The sequence below is a fragment of the Balaenoptera ricei genome, chromosome 16 (assembly GCF_028023285.1).
Source record: "Balaenoptera ricei isolate mBalRic1 chromosome 16, mBalRic1.hap2, whole genome shotgun sequence".
Classification (NCBI taxonomy): domain Eukaryota; kingdom Metazoa; phylum Chordata; class Mammalia; order Artiodactyla; family Balaenopteridae; genus Balaenoptera; species Balaenoptera ricei.
Window position 1 is genome coordinate 47,593,020 of NC_082654.1, and position 12,738 is coordinate 47,605,757.

A 12,738-nucleotide genomic window follows, 5' to 3' on the forward strand; every position below is an offset into this window, starting at 1 on the left:
TGTCCAGGGAAACCTGGCTGCAGGGTGCTGTGTCCTCAAGCCATGGAGAGTGGCTTGGGGCATTTCTGTTCTCTCAAAATAGACCCTCAGGGCACCTGTTGGGCTGACCACTGAACTATTCTTATGCCCCTTCTTGAAGCCCAGCTTCACCACTGAACTATTCTTATGCCCCTTCTTGAAGCCCAACTGGCTGTGTGATTGGCATCCTTGAGCCTCCTTTTCTTTGTGTGTGAAATCAAACAAGATAACATGCCCTGTGCCTAATCACCCACTCAGTGCAAGGAGAAGGCTCAGGAAAAGGGAGTTCTCTTCCTCTGCTCTTTCACATCAAGGGCAAATGCATATCAGGGGTGGGAACAGCAAGGGTAAACATATAATTGGGGTGGAGACCTGATTTATTAATAATTCGTAAATCATCTGAAACTGTAGTTTCTTGTTGATAGTCAACCCTCTGTAAACACTGAATGTGTCCTTGGTATGTTATCTTTTCTAATGATGCCAAACATATGGTTGCCGTCTCTGATATAAATTCAGCATGACTTTCCCTGGATGCAATACCTGCAAGGACTCCTGCTCATCACAATGGAGGTAACTGGTTTCATATATAAAGGCCAGAAAAGAAAAAAAGGGGGGGATATATATATATTCTTTATTTTAATATGCTGTGATGTGTGTTTCTACTGGATACTATTCAGGGGAAATGTGACCTGGTCATGAATCTTCTACAGATTACTTGCAATACAATGTGTAGTAGAATGAGCGTCTGGGAGCTTGGGAACATCTTCATGAATTTAGCACTATTTCTGTTCTCTAAAGTCAAAGCTGTTATTTCTTCCAGTAATTTTGGGGTCATTTGGGTTTCATATATGTCTCTAATTCTTGAGCTTTGAGTGAGTGATTTGTGAAATTAAATATAATTTCAGCACTACAGCCCCAGCACTGCATCATTTTACAGATGAGGAAACTGAGCCTGGGGAAGGCAAGAAGCTGCTGCAAGGGTCTCACCAGGAGCCTCTGGGGGAGGAGAGTTGTGAACCCAGGAGTCCCTCTCTCTAGGCCAGTGTTTTCCAAACTTGCCTGTACAGTGGAATCACCTGGGAGTCTGTGAATAATACTGATACCTTACTCCCATCCCAGACACTCTGATTTAATTGGCCTGCAGTGAGGCCTGAGAATCAGGGTTTTTCAAAGCTGCCCAGGTGATTTTCATGTTCAGCAAAGTTTGGGAACCAATACCCTAGGCACTTTTCATTGTATCATGTTGTATTAAGAAAAAATTTTGCATCAGAATCTATAAAAACTCATCTAGGCTTCCTCTCTGTCTTTAATTCAGACTTGATCTTTTTCGAAATATCCTTTCCTAGAGTGAGTAAAACGGAATGAACTGGGCTGCTCTCGGTGTGCAAAGGAAGAGGAAGGAAGTGGCCAACCAGCAGGAGTAGAAAGTGAGGTTGGAGAGGATCCTCCCTTGGGCCATGCCTCAGAGACAGGTCTTGAGACAGAGTTGGAAATAGTAGAAAAACAGTGGGATCCTCCCAGTTCCACTCAGACCCCTTCCTCCAGCCTCAGAGTGAACTTTGTAAGCTACAGCCCTGGCAGTGCCCCTGCCCAGCCTAAGACCCCCTTGAAGACACCTGACTCTTGATCCTACAGGGCAAGTCTCTTCAAGGAGCAGCGACTTACCTAAAAGGACACAATTTCTAGTGGCACCACCAGCCTGCTTCATCTCAAGGCCAGGCACAAAGCTGCACCATCTAGAAAATATAACATTTGCCGGCCTTATAGCTGCACTGTCTCCTGTGCCTGCAAGTACCAGGGGATTATGTCTACTGAAGACAGGAAAGGAAGCAGAACAAGGAGGGAGGGAAGGTGGAAGAATAGAATATGGGAACAGGAAGGAAGTTTAGAGCTTCTCTGGTCAGGGGTGGTCCTCAGACCAGGAGCAGTGGTATCGCCTGGGAGCTTGCTAGAATGAGGACTCAAACTCCACTGAAGCAGAATCTGTAGTTTATTTAATAAGATCTCCCAGAGTCTCATATGCACGTTGAAACAGCACTGGTTTTGATCATTTTTCTTGTGCTTCTCACCTGGGGGCCTTGGTAAAGATTCAAAGGTCATGACCCCATCCTTCTTCAATGAGCCCGAGACTGGGGGTTCCTTATTAGCAACCCAGGTGATTCTGATGCCCACCCAAGTGGGGGAACCTCTCTTTTTACAGGGGAGGGAACTGAGGGAGAGAGGGAGAGAGAAAGGGCGGGGGGAGGAAAAGCATGCCAGTGGCAGGCTATTTTTGAGATAGTGTCAATTGGTTAATCTCAAAACCGAATAATTGGTTCTCCCCTGTCACCATGTTTGGACTCCATCCCCCAGTCATTCAACTGGGGGCCTCTGCTCAGAGCTGTGGGAAATCTGGGAATTCTGCACTCCTCAATCACCCGGGACTGCAGCCCTGGCTCATGCCTACTGATACCTCTGTTCTGTGACTCAGTGAAACAAGACCTTCAAGATTCCCATGATCACCACTATCTCCCAGGAGCTCCCTTTTTGGATGAAGAGAGCAGAAATTTTGCCAAGAAGCCTGGCCTTTTTCTTTCTTTCTTTCTTTCTTTTTTTTGAGAAAAAAATTCAGGTTTCCACAATGACCTTAAGCTGAAGATTATGCAAAAGAATAAAACAGAGAGAGCAGGTGCACCCTCAAGTCCTGGTGTGAGCTAAATATATGGAGGGTTTCTTGTAAGAATTGATTTATTTCTCTGTTTATAAAACCAATGCATTTTATTGTAGACAATTTAGAAGATAAGAGAAAAAGTCAGAAGAAGAAAAGTTGTCATAATCCTTCAGCTCCAAAATGACTTGTTAAAATGTGGTACAGAACCTTCAGTATCTCTATGTATCTTTTTACATTATAGGAATCACACCAAGCAAACTGTTTTGTAACCTGTTACTTCACTTAATGATACATAGTGATCACTTGCTCATGTCATTTAATTTTCTCTTACTTCCTCAGTTGACCAGTTTCTTTTCTGAATCATCACGTTCTCAACCAGCCCTGTTCCTGAGCATTTTGATTATTTCCATTTTCCCACAGCAGTAAGCATCCTTGAGGAGACAGTGATCTCCTTCTCTGTGCCATTCTTCTTAGGATCAAGTCTTAGAAGTGAAAAGACTTAGAAGTGATGAAGGCAAATACTGTAAAGAGTTTTAAGATTTTGGATATACACTCCATAAAAATTGTTCCAATACAAACCATCCTTGTGCAATTTTTAAAAATTTTTTAAATTTATTTTATTTTTATTTTTTGGGGCTGCGTTGGGTCTTCGTTGCTGCACTTGGGCTTTCTCTAGTTGTGACGAGCGGGGGCTACTCTTTGTTGCGGTGCGCCGGCTTCTCATTGCGGTGGCTTCTCTTGCTGTGGAGCACGGGCTCTAGGTGCACAGGCTTCAGTAGTTGCAACACGCAGGCTCAGTAGTTGTGGCACATGGGCTTAGTTGCTCCTCGACATATGGGATCTTCCTGGAGCAGAGATCAAACCCCTGTCCCCTGCGTTTGGCAGACGGATTCTTAACCACTGCGCCACCAGGGAAGTCCCTATTCTTGTGCACTTTACTTCCCATATATGCCTCTATTTCCCTCTGGGTATTAGAAATTAAATAATTATTCTTGCCATCCCATTATGATTCTATTTTATCTACATGGTTACATTTCCTGTGTTATCTGTCAATTGAACTTTCTCATGTATTTATTCGTCATTTCTATTAGGGTCTGTGCATGTGTGTGTGAAATGCCACTTTATTTCCTTTGTCATTTTTCAACTAAGGATGCTTCTCTTTTTCCTGTTGATATATAGAAACTCTTCATACATTGATGTTGTTCTCCAAATTTGGTAATTGCTTTTTAATTTTGTTTATGACTTACAACTTTTACATATTCAAATTTATTTCTTTTCTTTTCCTTTTATGCTTAGAATAAGATATTTGCCTATATTTCTGTGATTAGTTTATGATCTTATTGTAAAAATGTAACCTTTGAATCCTTTTAGAATGTATTTTATTGTGGGAACTAAAGTAGAAAATTAACTTTGTTTCTTCCTCAAATAGTTCACCGCTTGTTCTAATACCATTTATTGAATAATCATTCTCTACAGATTTCAAAGACTAAGTTTATTTTATAGTAAATTTATATATATATTTATTTATAAATAAATATATATTTTTTCTGGGTTTTCTATTTTGTTCCCTTTATTTGTCTTTCTATTCTTATATCAGTAACACACTACTTCAAGTAGCATCAGCTCATAATTAATTTTAGACATCTTACAGAATAAGTACTCTCACCACATCTTTTTTTTTCTTTTAGGTTCAATATTTTTTAAAAATCACAGTATCATATTACTTTTCTTTGTAACCATTTTCCAAATTGTCTTCATATTGCCATTAATTAATCATTGCTTGGAACACGTTTTTATGAATTCCATGACTTCTTCCCAAAAGTTTATCCTGCTATTTGCTTTACTCACCACAAAATTGTGCATGTGTTTTGCGGGGGGGGCGGGGGGTGTGTGTCAAAATCTGGGTCTAGCAGAGTGTGTGTGTAGCACATGTCTCATTCATCATGCATATTACATGCATCGCTCCATCCTCCCCACAGGACTATTTTTTAAAATTAAAGTATGGTTGCTGTACAATATTATATGTTACAGGTGTACAGTATAGTGGTTCACAATTTTAAAGGTTATACTCCATTTATTGTTATTATAAAATATTGGCTATATTCCTCGTGTTGTATAATATAACCTTGTAGCTTATTTTATACCTAACAGTTTGTACCTCTTACTCCCCTACCCCTGTATTGCCCCTCCCCCATTCCCTCTCCCCATTGGTAACTGCTAGTTTGTTCTCTAGATCTCCCACAGGACTCTTTTTATCTCCACTTTACAGAGCAGGTAACTGAGGCTTAGAATGGTGAGATATTCACATGGCTAGTTGTGGGCTGAGCTGGAATTCAAAGCCAGGTGCTACCTGCCCGGCAACCACTGTGCTGTAACACCGCATCCCATTTGAAGGAAACAGATGCAAATGAGCAGATGAGACCCACTTATCACACCGTCCCAAAGACTGTCTCACAACATCTTCCTTTTTAAAAGGTTTTTGGAAATCCCCACCATAAAGTTTGTTTGTATGTTTTGCTTGCTCATCTCAAAATGATGACAAGAGCAGCTTGATACTTTCCTTTGTCCTACAGATCCAGTATCAGCATAGATGAGCTGATATGTTCATCAGCCATCAACGATGCCTTTATCATCTGGAAAATGAAGTTCTTATCCTTGTGGTCTAAGAACTCTAACTAACCCAATTAGCTCCAGCGAGTCTCCAATTGCGTTTTCTTTGTCTCCGTATCTTTGTCAATGTTTTATTATCTTCCTGAAACTCTTCTCACTCCCTCATTTCTGTCCTTTAAATTATACATGCTCTGCAAACAGCTAAAAATCTCTTATCCACAAGGGTTTCCTGAACCTCCTCTGTAATAAAATAGAACACTAACATTATTGCTCTATGACTTTTCACTCACATTTTGCTTTTTCCCCAGTTTATTTTAGTAACTTGTATAGATCTTGTTCCTCTGCTAGATTATCTGAAGGTAGAAGCTCTACCTTCAAACCACTTGTCAGAGCCTAGCAGGGACCTCCATACAGGACACGCAGTCAATGATTACAACTGAATTCATTCGTTCTTCTTCCCTGACCCTTCTTTACATTGCAGAATGCTCTTCTGGGTAGCCTCGTGGTTTTAGCCACCTTGGCGACTTCATGCAACGCCCAGTGCTATATCATATCTAATCAGAACTCTACACCTAATAGTAAGTCCTGGCTTTTCAATGTTATTTGACTGCATCCTGGTAGACATAACCTGTTGGCAGATGAATGCCCTTAAATCTACATGAGATAGAAGGTTAGGGCAGATACATAAATGGAGTAAAATGAGGGACTTCAACTTGCCATTTGAATAAGATAGTGGTTCTCAACCTTAGCTATATGAGAATTGCCTGGAGAGCTTTTGAAGCTTACTAATGCTCAGATGGTTTCCATTCAAGACCAGGTAAATCAGAATCACTGGGATAGGAGCTACACATTTAGAAGCTTCTTGATTGACTCCTATATGCAGTTAGGGTTAAGAGTCATTGATTATTCTAGTACTTCTCAAACTCTAAATGTGCATGCAAACCCTCTGGGAGTCTTATTGAAGTGCAGATTCTGATTCTGTGGGCGTGGAGTGGACTGAGAGTCTTCATGTCTCGCGGCCTCAGGTGGTGCTGATGTCGCTCATCCCTCAAGCACACATGGACCGCCATGGATCTAGAGCAGTGGTTCTCATTCTTGGTTGAACATTTGAACCTGTTGGGGGAGCTTTCTAAAAAATATGGCAGCCTGGACCCCATGCCCAGAGATTCTGATTTCATGGTTCTGGGTTGGGACCCAGGCATAGATTTATTTTTTATTTTTTATTTTTTAATGCCCAAGATGTTTCACATGTGCATTGGGGGTTGAAAAGCAAAGCAAAGGGAAGAGGAGAAAGGAGGCATTTATCCAGACATAATATAGCAGAAAAAAAATTCACCCTAAGTACCCCTAGGCTCATAATAGCTCTCTGATTAAAGAGAGAGGGGCTTATATTTTCTTGAAATGTCTGTTCTGAAACAAACTCTGGGTAGATTTAATCTTGCTGTAAGAAAACATGATCAGTGGCACGAGTTGGATAGTACTGGAATTTAGCCATGAGTGAACACCTGAGCACATTTCTTATATGCCTTTAAAGTCATTGAGATTCTCCCTCTCTGGGTGGTGTGCAGAGGGCATGGGCTGGCCCCAGTGTCCTACAAGCCTTGTTCTGGTTGCATGACTTTGGGACCGTGCTGATGATACCACATGTATTATTTTAGAATGCAAGGATCTCAATGGAGTCATACACCCGCTGAACTCAAAGTGGAAGACTGAGAACTGTGAGGAGTGTACTTGTGACCAAGGTGGAATTTACTGTTGCAACACGTAAGTCTCAAGCCAACAGGGCTGAGAGGCGGAGGCAGCTGCTGTGCTATCTGAGGAACAGCTACTACCTCTTTCAAAATCACATCCCGAAGGGGGTTTAGTTTTCAGTCCTATTTCTTTTCCTTTCTTTTTTTTTTAACTGTGGTAAAATATACATAACATAAAATTTAGAATTTTATCCATTTTTTTGGTTTTTGTTTGTCTGTTTGTTTGGGTTTTTTGGCTTCACCGTGTGGCATGTGGGATCTTAGTTTCCTGATCAAGGACTGAACCTGTGCCCCCTGCATTGAGAGTGCAGGGTCTTAACCACTGGCCCGCCAAGGAAGTCCCTAACCCTTTTAAAAGTTATGTTCAGTGGCATTAAGTACATTCACAATTTTGTGCAACCATCTCCACCATCCATCTCCAGAAATTTTTCATCTTCCCAACTGAAACTCCATATCCATTAAACAATAACACCCCATGTCCTCCTCCCCCCAGCTCCTGGCAACCACCATCTACTCTCTGTTTCTATGAATTCGACAACCCTAAGTGGAATTGTACAGTATTTGTCCTTTTATGACTGGTATTGGGAAGGAAGAAAACTTTCCTCCACCGTTCTAGGTTCTTCTGGTTAAGAATTCAATTGACATGAGACAGATTAACAGGAAAAAAATCAAATTTAATTTCATATATACGGGAAACCCACATACACGAGAGGTTTAGAGACAGAAACCTAAAGGCAGGTAAAATGAGGTATATATGCCATCCTGAGCTAAGGAATGGATTAGGGGCTTGGGGCTTCCAAGGACAGGAGAGTCATTTACAGGATGATAAGAATAAGAGTATATGTTTGGTAATTAGATGTTTACCATGACAGATAAACGGGGTCACTTAAATAAAATTTATCTCTGGTAATAACTCTTCTCTGGGAAGAATCCTCAATTTAATACTACCTAGGTAGTTAATGGGGCAGTAGTTTCTCTTGAACCTGCAAGGTGTCTATTGCCTTTAGCTCAGAATAATCCTCATGCAAAAGTGGCACATTTTGGGGAGGCTTGTCCTGAACCCCTACACTGGCTTATATTAATGTAACGTCCTCTAGAATCACCCATGTTGTAGCATGTCTTAGAATTTCCTTGCTTTTTAAGGCTGAATAATGTTCACTGTATATACAGTGAACATTATTCAGCCTTAAAAAGCAAAAAATAAATTATATTAAATATATTAAATTATATATCGCATTTTATTTATCCATGCATCTGTTAATGGGTTGCTTCTACCTCAGTCTTATTTCTTTTAAGTTGTTTTTGAATCTTGATAAATAACCTTTATTATTAAATATCTAAATCCATATGGGTTGCTGAAGACAGGATAGTGTACCCAGTAGTCTGAAGCTATTCTAGAAGTGAGCTGGTTTTCACTTCAGTCTTGCTTGGCCCGTGGCAATTTGCAGGAACAGGAGTGGCTCTGAACACAGGCAGAGGGAATGGATGTGAGGAATAAAGGATGATCTGTAGTGAACCTTGAACTCTAAACCCGAAGTTGCTTCACTGCTTAAGTTTAACTCAAGTCAGCCCAAAGGTTACGCAGATGTTTTCTGCTGGGTTACTGTGGACTCCAAAGTTCTGGTACTTGGGCCAATAAAACAGAGTGTCTGCATCATGGCCCTGTTTCCTCAGTAGTTACATCCAAATCAGCCACTCCACCTCCACTCCCCCACCCCTCCCATCCATCTGATGTCTTCACATCAGCCTTGGCCCTATAGTGTTTTGCAAGAACAGGAGTGGCTTTGATGATAGAAGCATTGGCATAAAGTAGTGTTTCCCAAACTTGCCTGATCACAGACTCCTCTGAGAGGATTGATGAAATACAGATTCCTGGGGCCCACCCCCAAACCTACCGAATCAGAATTTATAGGAGGCCATGCAATTTGAATTTTAACAAGTGCCTCAGAGAGTCTTATGATACCACCAGGAAGTAGAAGAGCAAGCACTTGACTTAGAACATCTGAATGCTACTGAAGTTGAAGTATCTGGAAAGTTCTGAATACATTTGTTGAGCATGCCCCATGCTAAGTGCTAAATGGAACAAGAGGAATATCAGATCCGGAGACTGCATGTCTGGCTGCCTGAAGCAGGTTTGCAGGTATTGCCTTGGCTGGGTCACTGCGTATTACAACTGAACCTTGATTTTGTGCTCCTGAAATTTGATATTGTCTTTGTATCGAGTGTCAATGTGACTCTGGAGTGCGATTGTATCAGCAAGGTTAAGGCCTAATGAGCTCTTCCTCTCTGACATCAGAGTGCAGCTCCAGAGGGGCCAAAGCATCCTTGTCAACTGGATTTGCCACGCTCCCACCCCACTCAGTGATGCATCATCACAGCCACGTCAATATGACCCTCTTCTAGGGGTCCCGTGGACCTAGTGTGGAAAACAGTGAAGTGGGAAGAGGCTTGATGCTGGAGCCAAAGTAACTGAGTCTGAATCTCCATTCCTTTGTATACCAGCTGTGTGCCCTGTATAAGTTTCTTAATCTCTCTGAGCCTCAGTTTCCTCACTGTAAAATAGGGATTATCAGGTGGATATGAGAATTAAATGAGGGGGTTCCTGGCGGTCCAGTGGTTAGGGCTCGGCGCTTTCGCTGCTGAGTGTCTGGGTTCAATCTCTGGTTGGGGAACTAAGATCCCTCAAGCCACGAGGTGCGGCCAAAAAAATTAATTAATTAATTAAATGAGATTCAGCATATAAATTCATTCACTTAAAACAGATTTAATGCCTTCTCTATGCCAGTTATGTGTCCCTCAAGCCTGGGACAGTAACTGACTCCGAGTCAGGGCCCACAGAGCCCCTTCCCTCTTCCCTGCCACGTTGCCTATCCCACTTAACACAGCGCTCCACGTGGAGGAAAGGGGCATATTTTCTCTCCTGCTCAGAGCCACCAACTCCTTTCCCCTATAATTATCTCGCCACCTATGAAGTTTCTCTCATGAACTTTTTTTTTGTGATAGCAAAATACATGTTTTGATTAAATTTTCTCTGGGAGAATTTTTTAACCCATTGCACTCTCTAAGGCAGTGGTCCCCAACCTTTTTAGCACCAGGGACCGGTTTCGTGGAAGACGATTTTTCCACGGTGTGGCGGGGGGTGGGGGGGGATGGTTCAGGCGGTGGTGCGAGTGATGGGCAGCCGCAGATGAAGCTTCGCTCGCTCACCCACCACTCACCTCCTTCTGTGTGGCCCAGTTCCTAACAGGCCGCGGACCAGTACTGGTCCTTGTCCCGGGGGTCGGGGACCCCTGCCCTAGGGGCCGTTGTCCAGATCTGAAGCTGCCTAGTGGCAGTCGAGGCTGAGGTTGGTGGCCCAGGCTGCTCTGGCCTCCCCACTACCCAGGCCACCTACCCCAGGTGCCTTGGGAAAAGCTTCTTCCAGTCTTCCCTTTGGTTTCCAGATTACCCTTTGGGAAGAGGATTGAAATGTCCTCTTTTGTTAAAATAAGTCAAGGGTTACTTTGTGGAAGGAAACATAGTCACAAAGGGCCCTGGGGATGGCTGTTCTTTGTACACTTTGGGGACGGGCAATTTAAATCTGGGGTTTACAGTTGGGTTTCAAGAGGGCAATGAGCCCTAAAATTGTTGGCACCCTTGAATGTGTGGGTGGATTTTCCCCAGGGAGATTGTTCCAGTTTTCATCAGCTTTTCCCAGGGCTCCATGGTCCCTACCTGGAGTGACTTGTTGTTTCTGTTGGCTGAGCCAGCTCCTGGCCTAACAAGCCTCTATGCCAGGCTTGGGACAACCATTCCCTTCCCACATTCAAGCAGCAGTACTGCTGGCTACTTCTTGAGCAGGGATGACAAGAAGAGCCAGGCTGAAGCAAGCTGCCTGGCCTCAGAGGAGTCCAGACCTGCCTCTGGGCCTGTTGGAAGTTGCTGTGGTCCTGTGTGCGAGGGATGGAATTTAGCAACAATGTCAGGGATGGTCTGTGTTCATAGTCTAGGTCCTATATATATATATATATATATGGGTGCAGATTCCTGAAGGTGGCATTTTGGGGTTCCCAGACAAGGGGTGACCTTAAATAGGTGAGGGGCACCCCAGACACCTGGAGTGCGGGCTGCTTCCAGCACAAAGCTGGCCCTGGGGAGGCTGGACATCCTATTCCTTCTAACAGGCCTTGTTCTTGTCTCAATGACAGTGCTGCTGTACCTGTGGATTATGACACAAACAAGTGCCAGATAATCTTCAACAAGGAGACCTGCACCTACACAGTGGTGGAACAGGAGGACCCAGGAAAGACTTGTGCTGTCAGTGGATGGGTGTTATAATGTGCTTCTCATGGGCCCAGAACTCCCAGCCTGCAGGGGGCGCCCAGGTTCTCCCAGGCCAGGCGTCATTCTCCTATGGCCTCTGATAGTCTATGATTGTATAACCCCACCTATCAGTCAAAAATGTTTTGAGCAAACACTTGAATATGTGTATACTTTTAGTTTATAAATTATGTATGCATTGATAATACACACATTATAAAGCATGTAAACATTTAAAGGAGACAAAAATAAATATGAATAAAAGTTATTTTCCCTCCACTCCCATAGATCATTGTGCATCCCTTACTCAGGGGAGCACTGCTGCTTCTCTGGCTTCTGACACATGTGTGCTCTGCTGCCCCAGTGTCCCACTATCTGGTGAAAAATTCAAAATATAAATGTGTCTTCAAGATGAAATCAGATCCTCTATTTTCTTTGAGGTTTTCATGTTTATCCTTCCTTCCTGTTCTTCAGAGAGTATCTGCTGTGTCCCTCATATAAATCTGTGTTTGCCTGAGGTTAGAGCAGGTTAGAGCAGGATAGCTTGGAAGAAGTGCCTCTAAGCCCACTTGCAGCCCAGTGGGGTGTTAAGAGGCCAGGAGTCCTGCCTTGTAGATGGGGAATGGCTTGGGTGCAGGGCTACAGTATCAGTACTCAAAACTTAGGGACTTAAAACAGTGACAGTGCCGATCATCTCTTGCTGTTTCTGTGTTACAGAACATTTGTTCAGTCAACAGGTCCTTACTGAGTGCCTGGCAGTGCTCTGGGCCTGGGGATACAGTAGTGAACCAGAGAGATCAGGTCCCTGCTCTCTTGGGGCTTAGAGTTGGGTGTGTGTGTACATGACAGATCACAAACAAGCAAAGAACCTTCTGTTGAACAATCCATGGGCAATCAGTAAAGAGCTTTATTTCCCCTCTGCCCCCTAACCCCACCTGTGCAAACATACTATGTGGACTAGTTGAGCAATCTAGGCAGGTCCTAGATTTGGGTCACCCTAAGATAATAAAAAAGTGCCTTGGTCACTTTTAGTTACAAAAGAAGTCTCAATCCAGAATCTGCCTCTGAATTGAAGAGGGAATGAGGGACAGTATGATGCCATCTTGGCTCCGTCTGCCTGTGGCAGTGTTGAAGATGATTTACTTCCTCATGAGGCTTTTGTGGGCCTTTCTGATATTCCCTACAGCTCCTCTTTCTCTACAGCTCCGCTCCTAATCACAGGCCATGAGAGCCCTTTTAGCTTCTGCATCTGAACCTATGTTTCCTGTTGCTGTCTGCGGAGATAGCCTTGCCCCTTGTTATTCTTGGGTGAGATGCATAAAACCCAATTATAATCATTTCCTTTGCAATTCCTACTCAGATGGGAAATCTGGGGAGCAGTTAGCAGCTAGTATTGGGGACCTCTGTCAG

General features: G+C 43.1%; 1 protein-coding gene across 1 annotated transcript; it reads left to right on the forward strand.

Annotated features, from left to right (window-relative positions):
- The first annotated feature begins 582 nt into the window (after window positions 1-582).
- MSMB (microseminoprotein beta) lies at window positions 583-11,750 on the forward strand. Its single transcript, XM_059899623.1, has 4 exons — window positions 583-588; window positions 5,760-5,856; window positions 6,937-7,042; window positions 11,217-11,750. The coding sequence occupies exons 1-4, from the start codon at window positions 583-585 to the stop codon at window positions 11,344-11,346; spliced, it is 339 nt and encodes a 112-aa protein (XP_059755606.1). The 3' UTR covers window positions 11,347-11,750.
- Window positions 11,751-12,738: the final 988 nt, after the last annotated feature.